Source organism: Arachis duranensis, chromosome 3 (genome assembly GCF_000817695.3).
Source record: "Arachis duranensis cultivar V14167 chromosome 3, aradu.V14167.gnm2.J7QH, whole genome shotgun sequence".
NCBI classification, from domain to species: domain Eukaryota; kingdom Viridiplantae; phylum Streptophyta; class Magnoliopsida; order Fabales; family Fabaceae; genus Arachis; species Arachis duranensis.
Window position 1 is genome coordinate 127,285,241 of NC_029774.3, and position 21,609 is coordinate 127,306,849.

Genomic DNA, 21,609 nt, shown 5'->3' on the forward strand with positions numbered 1-21,609 from the left:
ATCTTGTTGATTGATAGGATAATTCCAAATTTGCGGACGCTTTCCGGGATCACGCATCAATGTATCAATATTAACTTGATCTATTTCAGTCCTTGCTATTTTGGAAGCAGGGGGTTGAATATCTTGCTCAACAAGTTGTGTCACAGGTTGTTCAATAATATTTTGAACATTACTCAAAGAATCTGAAGCTGAATTTTGTTCATCATATATTCTCTCTTTTCTCTTGAAAAATGAGTGAATTGTTTTCATCTTTGACATTTTTAACTTAACTTGAACTATCTAACAAAAAAAACAAAAATAATTGCATATATATTATTTTCTTAAAAAAAAATATTAAACCTATTGAGCAATAACAAATAATTTTAGAAACACAAATATATAATAACCAAAAATAAAGTTATTGATTTACCTGATTATTTTTTTGTTCCAATTCTCACCCAAAAATAATTCTATTGAGTTTTGCCCTCACTTCAATCTTTGAACACTGTCCATTATAAAAAAAATAAATTAATTATTTTAAATAAATAATATAAATAATACTTGACATTGTATTAACTTAAAAAAAATTGAAATATACCTCTTTGAATCTTTGTTGTGTATTCAATGGTTAATATTTTGTTGTTCACTTCTCTTCAATGGTTTTTCTTCATATGTCTTGTTTTAGTATGAAAAGAAAATTAAAATGAGAAGAGTAGAAGACCAAAAGTTTGGAAACTACTAAAAGAGAGAGAAAAGTGGCGCTGATGCCTCTAATGGCTTGAAACAAATATTTGAAAAATGTACTAGTGTTACTTTAATTAATAGTATGGGCTTGGGCTGGTATAATAGAACAATTTTTATTAATTATTAGAATGAGTTATTTGTTAACAAGAGCAACAATAATTCAAATATCTAATACATAGTGCAGTTTTTAATTATTTTAATTTATAAAATTTTGTAACTTATATTTTTTTCAATATTATATATAAAAATAAATTTAATATTATTAATTATTACTATTTACTATTTTTTTTAAATTTTGGGGGGGACCATGGCCACCTTAGGCCCCCGTAGATCCGCCACTGCTCACAAACATTAGTTAAGCACACAATCTACAATTAGTATCTACTGAAAACGTTAGTTAATAACTACCTAATAAGTCTTCAACATTGAAGAAAGTTATGCCTAAAAGAAAGTATCCGTCACCATAGAAGACAAGTTAGAACAAACAGAAATGCGTGGCCAACTCGTAACCAATTATGTTGCCACTAATTTTGTTGCGGAAAATCAACAGTTTAACTTCCCTTGCCTTGCCGACACATCAAAGCCTATGTCCAAAACAGATATGTTGATTAAGATAAGCCTGGCCCCACGTTATTTCTAAAAAATTCTTGCATGATTTTTAAATATATCTATCAAGTACTTGAAATTAACTTTGTGAAAGGAGAAACTAAAAATTTCATATTATTTCATAAAATTTCACAAAATTTTTAAAATAGAAAATAGCAAAATCAAAACAAAAGAAAAGAACAATTAGATTCTAATTACTTATCTTAATTTATAATATTAAATCATTATATAAAAGTAAAAAAAAATAATTATAATACGAAATTAATATATTTTTTACATTTATTTATTTATATATTATTACTGTATTAACTAAAAATAATTTTTTTATATGCAAATAAACGAAGAGAAAATACTCAATTTAGTTCTTGAGAAATTACAATTGAGTTTTAATTTAGTCTTTAAAATTTCAATTGTCTCAATTTAATCTCAAAATTTTTTAATTGATTTTGTGACGAAAATCACCGCACGGACTAATATGATTAAAATTTGAAAAATTTAAGGACTAAATTGAAATAATTAAAATTTCAAAGATTAAATTAAGATTCTAGTGTAGTTTCAGATCAAACTACAACCGTATAAAATTTTCTGTTCATCAAAATAAACTAAAAATGAAATGAGAAGTGAATAATCTTGCCATTATTTGCAACCACAATTTCCAGAGATATTTTCCATCTTAAAAATCTTTCTCCCAGCTATAAATTCGGGTAACAGCTCCTGCATCAACAGTATCACAAAAACCGAATCATTTGGCATCTCAGTAGAAAAGAAGAGTTACTCATCAGCAATGGCTTCCGAGATCCCAGAGAAGAAGGAGGAGCAGCACTCTACAAGCGACCTGTTCTCGAGCGCCAAGTTGGTGGCAGAGGCGGCGCAGGCCAACTTCAGGGGGGAGGCAGACAAGGTGGACAAGGCAAAAGCTGCCGACGCAGCCGGAGACCTTCTTGACGCCGCCGGCCAGTATGGCAAGCTTGATGATCAGAAGGGCATAGGGCAGTATGTTGACAAAGCTGCTGATTATCTTCACAACTACCAGTCCAAGGAGGCAGCAGCTCCGTCATCGGAGCCTCCTAAAGAAGCTGAAGGAGAAGCACCAAAGTCTGGTGGTGGTGGCGGCGGCGGCCTTGGTGACTTTGCAAAGCTGGCTGGCGGCTTCTTGAAATAGGACTCTCCACTACTAAGCCACCGCCATGTTGTAATAATAATAACCAAAGATATGTTATTTGTACTTATTTTATCTCGTAAACCGAATCAATACACATTTCTGTTATGCTTTGCAGAAGTGTGTGTTGATTCGGTGTACAAAATTGAGTACACAAAATATGTTTATGGTGTAATAAGGGCTGCACTTTTTTATGTTGTAGAATTCTTAGGGGAAAAAGGAGAGCTTACTTTGTTAACATTTGTAGCAAAATTCCACCATGGCTAAGTTTATGTATATGTAAGTGTGTTTTTCTTTTAAGCAGTGTGACTTTGATGATATTGTTAAATCTTGTCCTTTGTTTCTGATAAACGGTTTAGTTTGTCATTTGAGCAGCTAAAACTGATTCACACCAAAAGAAGCCTTTGTATGTATGCATATAATAATATGTACAAATTCACAACAAATGATGAATATATAGAGAAGTGAAACATGTATAATATGTGTTTGTATTGACATGACATATGATTGGTGTTGCTAATTAGAAGCACAAGCATGTCTTTGGAAGCTCCCCTGTGGTCCTAATTGTAATGGCCTTCTCGTTTACTTTGCGTACTTCTTTGGCTCTTCTTTCTTCTGCCTCTTTTCTTGCTCCCCATGCGATTTCTTTTATGTACTTGATCCTCTCTTCGTATTTCTTCAACGCTTTCTCCTCTTTTTGCTTATCTTTGCTTTGCTGGAATGTTCAAAGTGTGCTAATATAGTGAGTATTCTATTAATGTCATAAGATCGTTAAGCCGAGAGGCGAAAACAAACCTTATGCTTATCCAGCTTGTGTTTCGCTTTTTGTTTCTTCCGATTTTCCCAGGAGTTTATTGTCTCCGTTAACTTCTCATACCTGAAAAGTCATCTCAAAATTGTTAAATGATGGTTCTTTGATACAAGAATTTGATTATGATCCAACTTTGAGGAGGACCTACCTATCTCTGATCTTTTGGAGCTGTTTTATCTTCCATTCATCTGCTTTTGTATCTTTAATGCTTTGCTTCCTAGATGGAGAAGGAAGTGGTGGAGGAGGAGGAGGAGGAGGAGGTGGTGGCGGCCTTAAAGGCTCAGGCTCAGGCTCAGAAGTCTTCAATGTTGGAGGCCTTCTTGGTTCTTCTTGGATCTGATCACCAAGGTTGCTACTCTTTTTCGCCGGTGGTGGTGGCGGCGGAGGGGTGAAAACCTTTTGATGTGGCTCACTTATCTTGTCACCTGGATCACTCTTGGATCTAAACGAACCTACAGATACACGGTTTGCGAATCGAGGCACTTTGAAACTAGTTTTCACAGAAAAAAAGGTGTAACTTGTTTCTCAAGTTATGTTGAGTTGGTGAATAAATACTAATTTACCTGACAATGTTTTGGATGCAAGAGGAGGAAGCGAAATTGGAGATTTTGCACCATCCACCTTGCTTTTACTCCTTGTCAGCGAGATCTCGCGGGGCGTAGTCCTTCTCCTTTCCAGAGGAATTTCTGAGAACTCTTGTGAGTTGATTGCAAATGCAGCAGCAGCTACTGCAGTGACATGCTCAATTGACTCATCATCATGACTCATTTTCCTTGAAAATTGTCTCTGCAACCAACTTGATCCCTTTTTCTTCTCTGGAAATTTGTCACCGTAGTTTCTCAAGTGTTAATCAACTAACTAGCCTTATTTAAGCATCAACCTATAGAGATAACAAAGGATGCAGGGGAGGGAAAAAGAAAAAAGAGTTACATCACCTTTAAAGGATTGAGTCTTTGGTATTTTGTGATCCCTGGTGCTACTCAAATCAGCTTTGTTCTCCTCCTCTGTACCAGTAAATATCTCTCTAACACAAAGTGTTAAGTATAAACAATATTTGTGGAATGAAAAACTACTTTTCTATATATGCACAGCCTTGATAAGTGGATTATGTTTTCTTCTTGGCATATGGTAGCAACATGGTAACTAAATTAAGGGTTCATGCAAGTATTGTCCCTTAATTAAACCAAATATGTGAGTGCTATGAAAATTTTCATGCATGATATGATATGATATATATACAAGTTACCATTCAAGAAGGATTAAGGATTAATTAAGTATTAATTACATACCAACCTTATTTTATTCAGTACGGTGTCCATTCTTGGTGGAGAATGTTGTTGTTCTTGCTTCCCTTTTTATGAGGAATGCTTTCTTATCCAATGGCAAAATGTTGGTACTTATTTGAATGAATAAAGAGAAGAACCATTTTTGCTATGATTTATTGGGCAAGCAAGGTCAATAATATACTTTGCATGTGTGTGTATGCTTCAATTTTGAGTGTCTTGTGGATTAAGATAGGTATTCTTTTGTTCTTTGGACACCAAATCATTAAGCATAGGACCTGATATTACTTGATCTTGATCCATATATATATTTATCTAATGAAAAAGTCTCCTCAAATTGAATATTGTAGTAAAAGAACATATGCCAGATTTTCCACTTCAAGTTACTTGTAGCACTTTGCATATATTTTTCAGCTATTCTTTTTAGCCTGAGGAAGATTCCAAAGGGAATAAGCCATCTTGGTTTCAACAATTTATTGAGGATCTATGATCTAGTTGCGGCTAGAAAGTGTTGCAGACCTTTTCTTCAGTCATATATTTATTTATTTATAAATAAAATAATAAATATATAATGAAAAAGAGGCAACATCCATGCATGGAACGATGCATTAGAGCATTAATTAAATAAATAAAAGGAAATTAATAAGGTTTTAATTTTGCATTTGCTAAGTTTTGGAGTATAATAGTGGCATGTACATATTAAGCACGGTTAAGAATAAAGGAGTCGCTCAGATAAAGATGTAAAAAACGTCTTTTTAAAGATGTTTTTTTATAAGTAAAATTTAACACATATAATCAATTAAACTGTGTTAATTTTTATTAAAATTAGACTCGATAAATCAGTTTAGCCGAAAAACTAATAAATTAAATTTTGAACCGATTTAAACTAATATTTTTTTATATAAAAAATGAATATAATATTCCTATTATAAAAATAACTAAAATATCTCTATTATATATATATTAATTTTAAAAATTCTAAATCTCTATTATATTAATTGATTATTTAATTAAAAAATATTTAAATAAGTATATATAAACACATAATAGCTTAATTTTAGTGTGTATAAGATATTTCTGTTTTTTTTATTAGTTATTGAACAAATATGATTAATATTTTACCTAATAAGTCTTATAGTGACACTATGGTAATTAATGAGATTTTTGTCAGTTGTGATAAGTTAGACTCGATTGTTAAAACTGATGTAAATAATTTATAAAAGCGTACACGGGACATGATGAAAATCCATGAAGTTATTTTGACCATTTCAAACTTATTATAAAAGAAATTTGCAATAACTTTAGTGGCGGTAGAAACTAATTGAACCAATGAAGCAGTGGCGTAGTACTAAGATATAAGACAAGTGCACATGAATCATGAATCATAAGCAGCAGTTTTAATTTGTTTGCGTATTGTGAATGGAACCAACCGTACAATAAAAATAAACAAATAATAAGAATCATATGATAGGATAAAAGCAACAACATACTATAGTCATTAATTCAAGTACCTGCAGGTCCAAACTATACATTAGATTAAATCTAAAGAAAGAAAAGAAAAATTAAAAAATGTTGTTGGCTAGTGATGAGGTGCATGGCATGAAGAGAATGATGAACCCCATTGTTACATTGACCTCAGCCATAAATAGAAAAGGTCCTATAGTATTTGGGTAACCTCCATATTAATGAAATTCATGGGGTCCTCCTGAAAAGTGTTAAATCCATACCCTAGTCTCCTTTGCCTCCAACCATATATAGTACTATTACCATTTCCATGCTTGTTTTCAGATTCAGCCTCTTCTTTCTTTTTAAGTTGCTCCATAATGAGACAGAAACACCAAAAACAAGCATGGAAATGGGAAATTCATTGTCCTTACTAAAGAGCAAGACTAATAATATAAAAAGTTACATATAAATAATGAACTCTATAACATTGAACAACTTTGGTAACAAATAAAAGAAAAAGAAATCAAGATTAAATAGACTAAGACTAAGAATTGAGGAAATAGTAGTCAAACTAAGATCATGTAATTCTGTGGAGCCAAAGATTGTCTCTTTCAGCATCCCAAGGTAGCTCCCTCTCTCTAGCTAGTAGCTAGCCATAACTGCTCTGCATCAATTCTTGCTTGCATTGTAGTTATTCCAAGTTCCAACACTTGAAGAAGAAGAAGAAGAAGAAGAAGAAGAAGCTAGTGTATATATATGGAGAGAGTAATGATGCCAATAAGAACCATAAAAATCAGACATATATAGCAAGAAAAGGAGTGAATACAGAACAATGTGAAGAAGAAAAAGCTAAGCAAATGGGGTTTTGCCTAACACAGGGAAAGGTGGTGCATGGAAATGAGATCATATATTGAAGTAGGTAGCTAGTAGTAGTAATGTATATATATATCTTACTATATTGATGAGCTTAGGTGGCTCCAGAAAATGTGAACAATACATATATAATCAATTGTGAAGTGGGTTTGGTCCAGAAGGGACTCGTCTCTTCTCAGAACCATATATAAAAGGGTCAAGCCCATTATGTGGAGGGAAGCTTTGTTGTTGTTTTCTTTGAAGCTCCATGCACAAAGAACGTGACTTTCTTGAAAAAGAATCACAATAGCTTGATGGGTGGTGGAAAAGGTTGTTTCTTGATGAAGTTATGGGAGGTGGTGATGATGATGGAACAAGAGGGGTAGTGCTTTGAAGCCTACAGTTTGCTGAGGAGACAAATAAGAAGAGAAAGATGATAGCATGCAACATGAAGAAGCAGTTGGTAGTGAAAATGATGCCTAGATCAGAAGAAGAAGAAGAAAGAGACCTCTTCATGATGATGATGATGATGATGATGTTGCTCTGTATCTGTTTGTATGAGTATAGAGTTAAGAGAGTAAATGGTAAATGGAGAAAATTGGAGAGTGATGATGTGAATAAGAGAGAAAGAAAAAGAATATTAAATGCAATGGGGAGGAGCAAGAGACACATGAAGTGATATAAATTGTTTGAGTGTGACAAAGCTAATAAGGGACCTCTCTTCTCGGCTCAATATTAATTAATTCAATTAATTAATTCATTGTGTGTGTCAGCAATATGTGACCCATACAATACATCTCGAATCAAATTCAGTCACGAACTTTATATGTTTATGTATGTATATATAGCTCTTTGCTAGTAATATTAATATCCCATTATGCGTAAATTGTAATACGGTTTCACTTGTGCATTTCAAAAATTTAGTTTATTTCAAGGTTCTAAGTTTAGGACGCTTTCTTATAAAAATGGACTTAAGCGGTGTATTTTATAGTATATATTTTAGAAAGATATATAGTAATACAACGACTTGGTTCCCTCGGAGAAAAAAAAAATACTGAAAGATATAAAAGTCAATTATTAAATTAACTATTAATATAAAATACATATAAAAAATATTTAAGCAAATTTAATTGGACATATTTGTTATATTTATAGAGTTCAAAAAATATTTATTTAAAATTTAATTATATAATCTACAAAGAACAAATATTTAAAAGATATCTATATATTTTTAAATTTAACAGAATAGTACAATTTGATGTATGGACAATATTAAATCTCAGTAAAATAGTATAATTTGATACATAATTATTATATATTTGTGTATAAATATATATATTATATAATTTATTTTTTTTAATGTGTAATACATGCAATAAATAGTTAAATACTAAATTTTTGGCAAGATGTCACAATTTATTTTTGTATTACTTTATTATTAAATTGATAAAAGAGAAAGGTACTACATAAAAATCTTAAGAGAGAGTATAAGGGAGCTAATGGCCTAAATATATAATATGTACAATAGGAGTTAGAAAATATTAAAAATATGAGCATTAGTATTATATTATTTTGTCAGGTTATATTTTTAGGATGAGTGAGTTCATGATATGATATTAGAGTAATTTTATGATATGAGATGTTTATTATTTCTGGTATTTGAATAGTTATTCTGAATAGTATAAGTGATGTTCATTTTATTTATGGACCAAAAATTTAGCCTATTATACATATTGTACGCTTAGACCATTTACACTATAACAGTACCCAAATCTTAAAAAATCTCTTTCATTTCATTTGGTTGAAAAACTCTTATGATATTGCTTGTACGTGGCAGCTTTTTTCATAGTTAAGTTGACATGAAGAATATGCCATTGAACGATCCTTTCGGAAAAATAAAGTATCTTATCTCCTTCCAAAATCATGAATGATGCAGTCATCAACATAATCACAATCATTAAATTCATAAAATGAATTAATCCATTGAATGAAAACAATGCATGTTCATAATCCAAAGCAAACACACAAAAGAAAAGAAAAACAAATAAAAATGATTCACCACACAACACTCTCTCTCATCATCTTCCCGTTCCTAATCCTAATATCGAATTCCGACCCGACCCGATCCGCCCCAACCCTAACCGCCACGCCCACCACACTCTCCAACTCCGTCGACAACGTCACCGTCCGCTGGTCCGGCGTTCCTACCCCCTCCGACCTCGACTGGCTCGGCATCTACTCCCCTCCCACCGCCGCCCACGACAACTTCATCGGCTACCAATTCCTCTCTGATTCGCCTTCATGGCAATCCGGCGAGGGTTCCCTCACCTTCCCCCTCGTCGACCTCCGATCCAACTACTCCTTCCGGATCTTCCGGTGGACCAGGGAAGAGATCAACCCGAAGCACCAGGACCACGACCACAACCCGCTACCGCAGACAAAGCACATGATGGCGTTCTCCGGCGAGGTTGGATTCCGGGCGGGTCGTGGACCGATGCAGATCCATTTGTCGTTCGCCGATGAGGTCGATGCGATGAGGGTTATGTATGTGACTAAGGAGCCGAGGGAGACTTACGTTAGGTACGGTGAGAGCGAGGGGAAGTTGGAGCGCGTGGCGGTTGCGCGCGTGAGGAGGTACGACAGGGAGCACATGTGCCACGCGCCGGCGAACACCAGTGTTGGCTGGAGGGACCCTGGCTACATCCACGATGCTCTCATGATTGGTTTGAAGAAAGGGGTCAAATACCATTACAAGGTTTTTATTTTTAATTTTCCACTTTTCCGATTTCTGTTAAATTTGAGAATTTAATTAATTTTGCTGCAATTGATCGATATTTTATTTATAGATACCGTAGTTTAAGAGATGAGTTATAATGGTGCATAATGGTAGTGTTTGAGGTTTATGAGTTGAATTATTGCGTTTGATTTATTACCATTATTGCTTCTAGCACTCTACTATTCTATTCCTAACAAGAATTCAAGAACCGTTTAGTTTTGGAAATGGATATAAATGGGTAATAACAATGCTGATTAATCCCGCACTTTAGAGGAGTTTCTCCAATAGCAATTGATTATCACAAATTCGGGGAGCATTACATTATTATGATGATAATTTCCATTATTAACCAATAGGGTAATTATCATAGTCGGTAGTGGGTATTTATGCAGCACTTTCATGAATTTGCACTGTCTTTTGGAGACAAATCCTTATATTATGTGGCAGGCAGAACCTCATTGTTAAATATATCATGGTATTTTCTCTGTATCAGGTTGGAAATGACGAGGGAGGTTGGAGTGCAACTCATAGCTTTGTGTCAAGGAATAGTGATTCAGACGAAACGATAGCTTTCCTCTTTGGAGACATGGGAACGGCTACTTCATATCGTACATTTATACGAACGCAAGATGAAAGCATATCAACCATGAAGTGGATCCAACGCGATATTGAAGCGCTAGGCGACAAGCCCGCCTTTGTCTCACACATTGGCGACATTAGTTATGCAAGAGGTTATGCGTGGTTGTGGGATCATTTCTTCACTCAGATTGAACCTGTTGCTAGCAAATTGGCATACCATGTTTGCATTGGCAATCATGAGTATGACTGGCCTTTACAGCCGTGGAAACCTGATTGGGCCACTTATGGAACAGATGGAGGTGGTGAGTGCGGAGTACCCTACAGTTTGCGGTTCAATATGCCTGGAAACTCCTCGGAACTAACAGGAACTGCTAGCCCTGCAACTCAGAATCTCTATTATTCATTTGATATGGGGGTAGTACATTTTGTATATATCTCCACAGAGACAAATTTCCTTCCTGGGAGCAAACAATATAACTTCTTAAAGCGTGATCTGGAATCTGTTGACAGAAAGAAGACCCCTTTTGTAATTGTCCAGGGGCACCGACCCATGTACACAACAAGCAATGAAATTAGGGATGCAGGATTAAGAGGAAAGATGCTCGAGCACTTAGAGCCACTGCTTGTGAATAACAATGTGACCCTTGCTCTCTGGGGTCATGTTCATAGATACGAGAGATTTTGTCCGCTGAGGAACTTCACTTGTAGCACCAGTGTGCATCGCAAAGAAGGGGACAAAGGAGCATTTACCATTCACGTCGTGATCGGCATGGCAGGGCAAGATTGGCAACCCATATGGGAACCTAGACCAGACCATCCTAATGACCCAATCTTCCCTCAGCCGGCACGATCTCTATACCGTGGTGGGGAGTTTGGATACACTAGACTAGTAGCTACAAAAGAAAAGCTTGTACTTTCTTACGTCGGAAATCATGATGGTGAGGTGCATGACACGGTGGAAATTCTGGCATCTGGTGAAGTTTTCAGTGGTCATGAGGATAAGGATAAGGATGCAGCTATTGGTGGTGTTAAAAGTGAGATTGTGAAATCGCCACTGTCATGGTATGTCGAGGGAGGAAGCGTATTGGTGCTTGGGGCCTTTATGGGTTACATCGTTGGCTTTGTTTCACATGCCAAGAAGAAGCCTGGTGCCAGGAGTAACTGGAGTCCCTTGAAGACTGAGGAAAGTTGAACCATATTTTAGTGTTGTGTTTTCCACTTTTTAGATGAAACATGAAGGTTTGGAATTGTGAGATGATACCTTTTCGATGCTATTCGTTTGATTATACACGTAAGCTTGTACATATGTAATTTTACTGCAGTGTGCCATTGCAGTGTGCCATTTAAGGCAACCTTTGGTGGATTGTGTTTGTATTATATTCAAAAAGAGTTAGATGAATAATGATGCCAATGAAAAATAAAGGGATTTTGTGTCTGCCCTTCTTTGGGTCGAATCGATTCTCAAGTGAAACCATTGTTTTTTATCCTTTTTTTTTTTTCACTTTTCAAAGTTTTTCTTTGTTATTTTATTTATTAATTTTGTTTTTTGGATGCACAAAAAGTGGAGACATCTGAAAGGTGGTAGTTTTACAAACCTCAAATGGTGAGGGTACTTCAACCACAACAGCATCCATGTTCATGAATGAAGGAGGAATGAATACAGAAAATTTTGGAAGTTGAAAATTTATTCTTCAAATTGGCTAGCTTAGTATTTACAGAGTACTCTCAGATCACTGATTAACTGACATGATATCCATGAATTCCAACAGTTTCAGAAGGAATGTCCAACTTGCATATTCGGACAATAAGCTATGTAGAATCATATGTGGACAAGGAAATGCTAAAAACCCCAAATTGGTAAATAGTTGAGGCTGAAACCCAGAAATATCTGAGGGATCATTTGGTAATTAACTGGTTCAAAGCAGGGACATGATGCCTCATAATCTTGAAGGAGAAGGACCAATCAAACCAACTATTGTCACAAAAGTAGTAGGGAATTAGGGATAAACGACAAAGCTCATATTTTGGCTCGTTTTCAACATGAAGTAAGCACTGTCTTCAAACTCCAAGATATTAAAATAAAGATAAGAAGACAAACACACTTCCTCTTTCACTTAATGAAATCCTTGTAGTCATTGCAGCTATGGCAGCTCTACCCTTCTCAACAATCTGCAGGCATTCCAATTCATCTTTACACTCCAATTCCAAATCAAGCTTCACTGGTTTCAGTCAAAGAAACAATATTGGCCACTTGTTTCTCATCAGGAAGTGCAGTTCCAGAAGGGTAGTAAGAAAGTTATGTGTGAAGAATGTTGCCAGTGATAAAAAGCAGGAACAGAATGAACCACTCACTGAACAAGGTTGCTTCCTGCCTGCTGTCATTTTCTCATGCCTTTTCGCTTGCTTTACTACTTCGGTTGAGCTCTTTTCATTCCGAATACAATATCGGAAAATGCAGAATTCATGTTATCTTTTCCCCTATCAATTTGCATTGAATAGTGATCAAATTTTCCAAATGATATAGTATTTTGATGGTACAAATGTTGAAACCTCTTGTTAGATGTTGGCATTAGGTGTTTATTCATTCAGATTTTATGTTTCTATTGAACTAAAACTTTTCAATTTATAATATTGGGCTACAACATTGTTTGTTATTTTATGCATATATGACTAAAGTGCTAATTCATTCATGCTTAACACTTGCAGAAACTTTAGATAAATTTGTCCCAGATTCTGCATCTATTGCTGCAAGCATTAAGTATCATGCCGAGTTCACCCCGTCTTTCTCTCCGGAGAAGTTTGAGCTAAGTAAAGCGTTCTATGCGACTGCAGAGAGTGTCCGTGATTCCCTCATCATAAACTGGAATGCAACGTATGAATATTATGAGAGGATGAATGTTAAGCAAGCTTACTATATGTCCATGGAGTATCTACAGGTTTATATTGAATTTTCACTGTTGAGGCAGATTCATTTTTCAGCAAAGATGTTTAACCAATTTTTTTTAAGCTATTATAATTGTGCAGGGTAGGGCATTGCTAAATGCAATTGGAAATTTACAACTTTCAGGCCCTTATTCTGAGGCTCTAAGAAAGCTGGGACACAATTTAGAGAATGTGGCTAACCAGGTCTAAAAATCTTTTTTCTCTCCATAGCTGTGATGTTTTGTTTCGCATTAGAAAGTCCAAGTGATTTGAGTCTTATCAGTTTAGCTTTTCTGGTAGCATTAAGAGTAATTTGACAAGGATTAATGCTTCATTGTGCCGATTTCACAAAATTGTTGTATGTCATTCTGATGATTTCAGATGTTATTATCCAATATACTTTCAATTGCTATCTATAAGCATGGCCTTGTCAAGACAATAAGAACAGTTTCATATCGAAATTTAAAAGTCAAAATATATTCTTGTATGGAAATTTATTCACAAAAAAAAAAAACAAGTATTACTAAACCACATAAAGGCCTTTAGCTTTGCAGTTTTATGGAGCTACTGTCAGTATTCAGTAATTTGTTTGAGCTTTATTATAGAGTAAATTGATGTATAATCCAATCCACAGGAGCCAGATGCCGCCCTTGGGAACGGAGGATTAGGCCGCCTTGCTTCTTGCTTTTTGGACTCCTTGGCAACATTGAATTACCCTGCATGGGGTTATGGGCTAAGATACAAGTATGGTTTGTTCAAACAACTTATAACAAAGGATGGTCAAGAGGAAGTTGCTGAAAGCTGGCTTGAGGTATTTACATATATGCATCAATTCGTAGGTGATTCATTCATCATATTTGTGTAAGAAAAATGCATTCACAGTTCTTGAATTCTTTTATCAAGGGATATATGCAGTGCAGGACTATTAGTTTCTGTAAGTCACAAGTTCTAATGTAGAAAGTATCTATTTACAGATGGGAAATCCCTGGGAAATTCCAAGAAACGATGTTTCTTATCCGGTTAAATTCTATGGAGAAATTACTTCAGGGCCAGATGGAAGAAAAGAATGGATTGGAGGAGAAAATATCATGGCAGTTGCTTATGATGTTCCAATACCAGGATACAAAACTAGAACCACTATAAACTTGAGGTTATGGTCCACTAAAGTTTCACCTGAAGAGTTCGATTTGCGAGCTTACAATGCCGGGGATCATGACAAAGCATATGCTGCTCTGAAGAATGCAGAGAAGGTCTCTGGAAGCTTTTATTCTGTTCAGAATTTATAATCTTGCAATTCATCTATGCTTAGTGAATATCCTCCTGTGAAATTCAAAGTTGCATTCTGAAAGTTCTATCTGTCCACAAGTTAACTAACTGAGAAGTGCAGCACATAGATATAAGGAAAATCATATTTGCTTGTTTTGAATTGCTCTTGCATCTCAAACTCATTTACAATTCATCCCAAAAGTTTCTTTTCATCTATATGCAGCAAGTTATATGAACTGTCTGCATAAATAACTAGTGAGCTTTTGTGCTATATTGCATTCAGATCTGCTATGTATTATACCCTGGGGACGAATCGATTGAAGGGAAGACTCTACGATTGAAGCAACAGTATACCTTATGCTCGGCCTCTCTCCAGGATATTATTGCTCGTTTCGAAAAGAGATCAGGAAAGGCCATTGATTGGGATACTTTCCCGGATAAAGTGGTGGTCCAGATGAATGATACTCACCCAACACTCTGCATTCCAGAGTTGATTAGGATATTGATGGATGTAAAAGGTTTAAGCTGGGATAAAGCCTGGGAGATAACTAAAAGGTACTTCGCGAATTGCAACATGACTACTACTTTGATCCTTATACTTAGTATACATTTCTGATCCTTGTTTTGATGGCTCTTATGTTAGAACCGTTGCTTACACAAATCACACAGTTCTACCTGAGGCACTAGAGAAATGGAGTTTGAAACTTCTGCAGGATTTGCTTCCTCGACATGTGGAGATAATAAGAAAAACTGATGAAGTGGTAATGTCTTAGAACTTATGGTAATTTTTTATCATGTTATATACTTATATAGTTCTTTGCTCTTGTGCCTACACACGTCATTTCATAATTTTTTACGAAATCTATATCTAATGTTATGCAATTATACGTTTTTAACCAGTTCATACATGAAATTATATCTGAGTATGGGATGAATGACCTTGACTTGTTGGATCAAAAGCTCAGAAAGATGAGAATACTGGAGAACATTGAGTTGCCTAACTCAGTGGTTGAGCTGATTAATAGCTCAATAGAGATTCCTGATGCTGATCCTATAGAGGAAAGAGATGAGAAGAACCGGAAGAAGATGATGGCGAAGAAGAGCCATCTGTGGAAGAGGATACCGAAAAGAAAACAACATGGACATTCAAAGTTGATTCAAAACAGCCAACAATGGTTCGCATGGCTAATCTATGCGTTGTAGGTGGTTTTTCTGTGAATGGAGTAGCTGAGATTCACAGTGAGATTGTAAAACAGGAAGTTTTCAATGATTTCTATGAGGTAACAATATAAACAGAGTTTTCTCTCTGTTTGTCAACAATTACAATCACCATGTTTCTTTATTATTTACTTTTGTTGCAGATGTGGCCTGAAAAGTTCCAGAATAAAACAAATGGGGTGACCCCAAGAAGATGGATCCGCTTTTGCAATCCTGATCTTAGTAAAATCATAACCAAGTGGATTGGAACAGAGGACTGGGTCACAGATCTTGAGAAATTGGCTATACTTCGCAAGGTAAATTAACTTAGCTAAGTGTTATGAATAATGTTTGTTAATGAATGTAAGTAAATCCATGACTAGTATTCATAACATCATGGTGACAACAAAGCATTATAGATGGGTGATTCATTGATCAGATGTCACTAGTCAATTTGAATAACAGTATTTTCTTATGCATGAATATTTTAACAGTTTGCAGATAATGAGGATTTACAATCAGAGTGGATGGAATCAAAGAGAAGGAACAAGATTAAGGTTGCGTCATTTATCAAGGAAAGAACTGGTTATGATGTTAGTTCAAATGCAATGTTTGATGTACAGGTTGGTTTTCTGCCACCAACCACTTTGTTTCTTTCTTGTCCTGTTTTGGAATATTTATCTTCACCTTTTTATGGTAACAGATGTTGAATCTAAAACAAGTTGAGTGTAATTTAGAGATTTGTATGTATTGAATGAAATCCTACTTGGACTATTGACGCGGCCATTAGAATTCCAACAGAATGTATAGTTTCACACTTCAATTCATGGATTTTCAGGTGAAGCGCATTCATGAATACAAACGGCAGTTACTGAATATCTTGGGAATCGTTTATCGCTACAAAAAGATGAAAGAAATGAGTGATGAGGAAAGGAAACAAAGTTTTGTCCCACGAGTTTGTATTTTCGGAGGGAAAGCATTTGCAACATATGTTCAAGCCAAGAGAATTGTAAAATTCATCACAGATGTAGGAGCCATAATCAATCATGATCCAGAGATTGGAGATCTATTAAAGGTATATGTAAATATGTAATGTTCATTGCATAGTCCTTCCCAAGTAAATGCTAAAATAACAATCAAGAACTAACATTATTAAATCTTGGAGCTTTTCTTAATGTTTAGGTTGTATTTGTTCCTGATTACAATGTCAGTGTGGCCGAAATGCTAATTCCTGGCAGCGAGTTGTCGCAGCACATCAGGTAATAAATAACAAACTTTTCAATTGAAATTACATGATATCTTATTGTTATCATCATTGTGTGTATGTTTCTTGTTTAGCACGGCTGGTATGGAGGCCAGTGGAACAAGCAACATGAAGTTTGCAATGAATGGATGCTTACTTATTGGAACTCTTGATGGGGCTAATGTTGAAATAAGGGAAGAAGTTGGAGAAGATAACTTCTTCCTCTTTGGCGCGCGTGCTCACGAAATCTCTACGCTGCGAAAAGAAAGAGCAGAGGGAAAGGCAAGCATCATCATACTCTGCCAATCTGCTATTCTATGCAATATTAGTTTCTGATAATCACAATCCTCTTGCACACTATATGCAGTTTGTAGCAGATCCACGTTTTGAAGAAGTAAAGGCATATGTAAGGAGTGGTGTTTTTGGAAGCTACAACTATGAAGAATTGATTGGATCCTTGGAAGGGAATGAAGGGTATGGTCGTGCTGATTACTTCCTTGTTGGAAAGGACTTCCCTAGCTACTTGGACTGCCAAGACGCCGTCGACAAAGCATATCGAGATCAAAAGGTTAGTTAAGACTGATCTATATAACATTTTTTCATCTAGTTAATGTAGTTGTGTGAATTTACTTTGATGTTATATTATGCAGAGGTGGACAAGAATGTCAATCTTGAACACAGCCGGTTCATACAAATTCAGCAGTGACCGGACTATTCATCAATATGCCAGAGACATTTGGAGAATTCAACCACTTTTCCTGCCTTGAAAAGTTTCATGTGCCTAATTGTTTCTTCCTTCTTGATTATTTTTGGTTTCTGTTGCTCTCAAACTATTTATAAGTATACAAGGCAGTCATTATCTTAGGGTGAATTTTGATGCAAAATAATGGTTATTACTTTGTGAAGACTCGGGCAGTTATCTTCATCTGAAGTTGAAAGTTGAAAATCGTTAGATGATTATTTAGTCAAAATTGTCAAATCATCTACGGTTCTCAAGTATCAACTTTGTATGAAGACAACTATATGTAAGTTTTTACCGATTATATCAGGATTTTTTATTACACTTTCAATGTAGAAAGGGATACTTTGTAAATTTAGTCATGTAAACAAACTTTATAATAAGTTATAACTTGGACAATGTATAATTCATTAAAAGCACCATCAAAACTAAGACCCTAACTTGTATCAGTATGATCTACAGCTAAATAGTTCAGCAAAAGAAAAGATACACACATACATCATGACTTATATCTGTAACTGTAATGCAATTTGCAAAGACCTACTTCTTTTAATAGCAAACGGTTCCAAATGTCATTTTCATATAGGCCTTCCACAAAGGGAACATGGCGTGGTTGTTGAAGATTCTTGGCCTTTGTCTCCACTATATTTGTAAGTGTAATCATTCTATTTTACTAGTAACACACAAGAGAAATAATTCATAATGGAAATTATCATTTAAAAAAAAAAATCTAGGTTCAGTATTTTCATCCACGAAATTTTATATGCTTTCGGAAATAAGGTGACCCACCTGGATTATCTTCATGCTGCAACATTAGTGGAACGCTTTCTTATTTTCAAGTATTTAATTATATGTATAAGTTAAAACAATCCAGTAAAAATATAGTTACCAAAATTTTTAGCTAAGATTACAAACAAGTTGATAGATATGAACAAGTTGATGTTGGCCCACGTCCATGGCTGTTGCCCTAATGTGTCATCATCCATAATAATGTATCATCCGTAAGTGTGACAAGAATGAATTGGACCACCCATATGGAAGCATGCATTATATTGTGGTAGTGGTAAATGGATTTAATTAATCAATTAATAACCACTAAATGTTGTCAACTGTCAATACTGTTAAGTTCAAATCAAATAATGTACCTTGATTTAATTATTAGGACTTTAATTTATATAAGAACTAGGATTTAAGTCATGACTAATGTCTCACTCGTCTAGGGATTTATAATTCAACGAGAAATAAATTATCATATTCGACGGTGGATGTATTGCAGACAATATATTACGGATCCAAACTTATATTAGCATAGCATAACTTCACATCGGAATTGTTGTACATACCATGATATATTACGGATCCAAAGTTATATATTGTTAATTTATGTCGGCGAAGGATAAAGTTGAAGTTAATATGGGAGGACAGAAAAGTTCCACGAAATGAAGGATTATTATTGTGCATGTATCATGCATGTGCATGGCGGGGATGTATAGTAGTTAATTAATTATTACAGGATGGACCAATAATAAGTTCATAATATAAGTGACTATTATGTCTATATGTAATAGCTGGTTGGACCAATCCGCAGTCCACCACCCCCTCTAAGTACTATATTAAAATACTATAAATACTTTTATTATTTATAATATTTAGACTCAAAATTATTAGTTCAAAATAAAAATACTTATTAGGTTAACTAATCTTACCTTTATTATTATTAGTATTATTATTTAATAAAAATAATAATAAATTAATAGACACATTAATATTTTAGTTAGATCTACATAATAATACTCTCTCTTTCTATCTTTGTTTTAAAAGAAAAAAAAAAGTAATAAGCTAATTAGTATATTTAGGACAAACTTAGCATAATTCTTAAGATGGACCAATATAAAAATATAATTAAAAAAATTAAATTAAAGGAGGGCTAATATAAAAGTTAGTAATTTTTATACATTAAAATTTTTAATTTGGAGCCATTGTTTCTTTGTCCAACATTAAGCTCCGACTCTGAATATATTATTGTAAATAAAGTATAGCCTCCCTCATCGAACTCCTCTTGTCATGACGCTGCGTCCTCTTCCTTCAACTTCTCTTACCCCACCGCCACACCCTCTGCATCCAAGTCCTTCCATCGTGATGCCGCAACATTTTCCTCTATTTCTCCTTGTCACACCGCCGCGTCTTTCGCATGCAACTACTCTTGCTATTACGTTTTTCAATTCTTAGCGTTTCCTTTTTATCATTCACCTTCTTCTTCTTTTTAAGTATTGGATTTTTTTTTTTCATAATTTTGAATGTTTATTTTTTTGGATTTTGAATGTGTCTTTTTTGTAAGTCTTAAATATTTTTTTATGTTTTGGATATTTTTTTTAGATTTTAGATAATTTTTTTTAATAATTTTAGATTTTTTTTTTAATTTTTGAATATTTATTTTTTTTATTTTAGATGTTTTATTTTATTATTCGATAACTTTAAAATTTAAACATCTGGTAGCATCAGATAATAATTAAGTGACGAAAAAGCTGAGATAGTTAGAAGTAATACTAAACAGTGCGGCTAAAAAATGTGAGAGAAAAAAAAAATTTTGTGGTTTTATTTTTATTATAAATGAGAATAAAATTGAAATTAAAATTAGAAATTCTACTGGGGAGCCAATGAATAATAATAATTACTGAATAGATAATAATAATAATAATATAAAAATGAGAATTAGTAAGACGTTTCATCGGACATTAGCCCGCTAATAAGCGGCCGGTGACAGTGTACCGCTAATTTTAAAACAACTTTTAAGTACATAACAAATTAATTATTAATTTAATGATTTATTGTTAAATATGCATGCAATATTTTTGAAATAACAAATTAGTGATTCTAAGACAGACAACATAGGAACAAATTAAATAATCTAAATTATACGGTTCTCTTGTCTTTGATTTCATTAGCTTACAATTTTTCACACGTTTGATTTATAATTTTTAACATTTGATTTTAGGGGTCTGGTACACATACAAGTAAAAAGGCCGTACAAGTTTTACAAGTTATCAGCCCAAACTTCATTAACACGCACATTAACTCATTTTGAATGGAGCGTAACTACACGCGCCCCACTCAAACGGTTCCTCTTCGTCGTCTTCTTCTTCTTCTCTTCTTCTTCTTTTTCGTCTTCGTCTTCTTCTTCTTCCTCTTCCTCTTCCTCTTCCTCTTCCTCTTCCTCTTCGTTTTTTTTTTCGATTTTCATGATTTCTGAAATTTTTCTTCTTCTTCTTGCTGCACGTTCTTCTTTCTCTTACTCTTCTTCTTCTCCTTTTCTTTCGTTTCTGCACGTTCTTCTTCCTCGTTTTCCTCTTCTTCTTCTTCATTTACGTCTTTTCTCTCTGTTTTCTCTTTTTTTCGATTTTTCATAGTAAAATCGTTTTTGAAGAAGAAGAAGCAGCAGAAGATGAGGAGGAGAAAGAGAAAGAGTTCTGAATTATGCATAAGATGTACTTCAACGAATTTTTGGTGTATTTTTTTAAATCCTTTGGGTGTATTTTCTGTAATCCTTTGGGTGTATTCCTATAATCGTTTGGGTGAATTCTTGTAACCGTTTGGGTGTATTTTCTGTAATCCTTTGGATGCATTTCTGTAATCATTTGGGTGTATTTGAGTGATATCTGACTGTAATACTTACAAGCCCTAATCGCTTGTACGCAAAGTTTTCCCCTTGATTTTATTACTCATCTAATAAAAGTCTCTCTTTTTAAATTTAATTTTAAAATAAAAAATATTCTTTCCACATAAAAATATATATCATGGTTAGATATTATTATTATTTCCAATTAATTCTTAGAAAATTTGAACATTGTTAACTAATTTAAAAAGGTACGTAGCCATTAAATATCACATAATTTCAATTAAAGGGCACATAACAACAAATTTTCTTGGCTAAATAGTTTTGCTGAATATAAAATTATAATATATATTTATATTCTTTTCTTCATTTGTCTAAGCCATATATATTGGCG

The 21,609-nt window shown here is 34.2% G+C and overlaps 4 protein-coding genes across 5 annotated transcripts; 3 read left to right on the forward strand and 1 right to left on the reverse strand.

Annotated features, from left to right (window-relative positions):
• Positions 1–2,008: 2,008 nt before the first annotated feature.
• On the forward strand, positions 2,009–2,788 carry LOC107481498 (nodulin-related protein 2). Its single transcript, XM_016101782.3, has one exon. It carries the CDS (start codon positions 2,114–2,116, stop codon positions 2,489–2,491), a length of 378 nt encoding a protein of 125 aa, XP_015957268.1. The 5' UTR covers positions 2,009–2,113; the 3' UTR covers positions 2,492–2,788.
• An 85-nt stretch (positions 2,789–2,873) lies between these two features.
• LOC107481497 (uncharacterized) lies at positions 2,874–4,704 on the reverse strand. Of its 2 annotated transcripts, none has more exons than XM_016101780.3 (6): positions 4,593–4,704; positions 4,235–4,323; positions 3,863–4,114; positions 3,448–3,751; positions 3,284–3,365; positions 2,874–3,203 (listed from the first exon to the last, which is right to left on the reverse strand). In XM_016101780.3, the coding sequence occupies exons 1-6, from the start codon at positions 4,616–4,618 to the stop codon at positions 3,009–3,011; spliced, it is 948 nt and encodes a 315-aa protein (XP_015957266.1). In that variant the 5' UTR covers positions 4,619–4,704; the 3' UTR covers positions 2,874–3,008. The 2 variants fall into 2 exon arrangements, with proteins under 2 accessions (XP_015957266.1, XP_015957267.1); XM_016101781.3 differs by having other exon boundaries at positions 4,235–4,303; positions 4,593–4,648.
• A 4,085-nt stretch (positions 4,705–8,789) lies between these two features.
• LOC107481496 (probable inactive purple acid phosphatase 9) lies at positions 8,790–11,706 on the forward strand. Its single transcript, XM_016101779.3, has 2 exons — positions 8,790–9,635; positions 10,150–11,706. Exons 1-2 carry the CDS (start codon positions 8,868–8,870, stop codon positions 11,425–11,427), a joined length of 2,046 nt encoding a protein of 681 aa, XP_015957265.1. The 5' UTR covers positions 8,790–8,867; the 3' UTR covers positions 11,428–11,706.
• A 551-nt stretch (positions 11,707–12,257) lies between these two features.
• LOC107481495 (alpha-1,4 glucan phosphorylase L-2 isozyme, chloroplastic/amyloplastic-like) lies at positions 12,258–17,771 on the forward strand. Its single transcript, XM_016101778.3, is given in 16 exon segments — positions 12,258–12,595; positions 12,942–13,171; positions 13,260–13,361; positions 13,792–13,968; positions 14,132–14,407; positions 14,707–14,978; positions 15,067–15,184; positions 15,324–15,498; positions 15,501–15,703; positions 15,785–15,937; positions 16,115–16,243; positions 16,459–16,695; positions 16,803–16,879; positions 16,959–17,145; positions 17,231–17,431; positions 17,514–17,771. Coding segments are annotated over 16 exon segments (2,871 nt in total). The 5' UTR covers positions 12,258–12,378; the 3' UTR covers positions 17,631–17,771.
• Positions 17,772–21,609: the final 3,838 nt, after the last annotated feature.

Excerpts from the sequence above, each read along its gene's own strand:
- LOC107481498 (XM_016101782.3), top strand. The coding sequence starts at position 2,114 with ATGGCTTCCGAGATCCCAGAGAAGAAGGAGGAGCAGCACTCTACAAGC.
- LOC107481497 (XM_016101780.3), bottom strand. The coding sequence starts at position 4,618 with ATGGACACCGTACTGAATAAAATAAG. Across the intron at positions 3,366-3,447 it reads CTCCAAAAGATCAGAGATAG|GTATGAGAAGTTAACGGAGA; the intron begins GTAGGTCCTCCT and ends ATGACTTTTCAG. Across the intron at positions 3,204-3,283 it reads ACAAGCTGGATAAGCATAAG|CAAAGCAAAGATAAGCAAAA; the intron begins GTTTGTTTTCGC and ends TGAACATTCCAG.
- LOC107481496 (XM_016101779.3), top strand. The coding sequence starts at position 8,868 with ATGAAAACAATGCATGTTCATAATCCAAAGCAAACACACAAAAGAAAA. Across the intron at positions 9,636-10,149 it reads GGGTCAAATACCATTACAAG|GTTGGAAATGACGAGGGAGG; the intron begins GTTTTTATTTTT and ends TCTCTGTATCAG.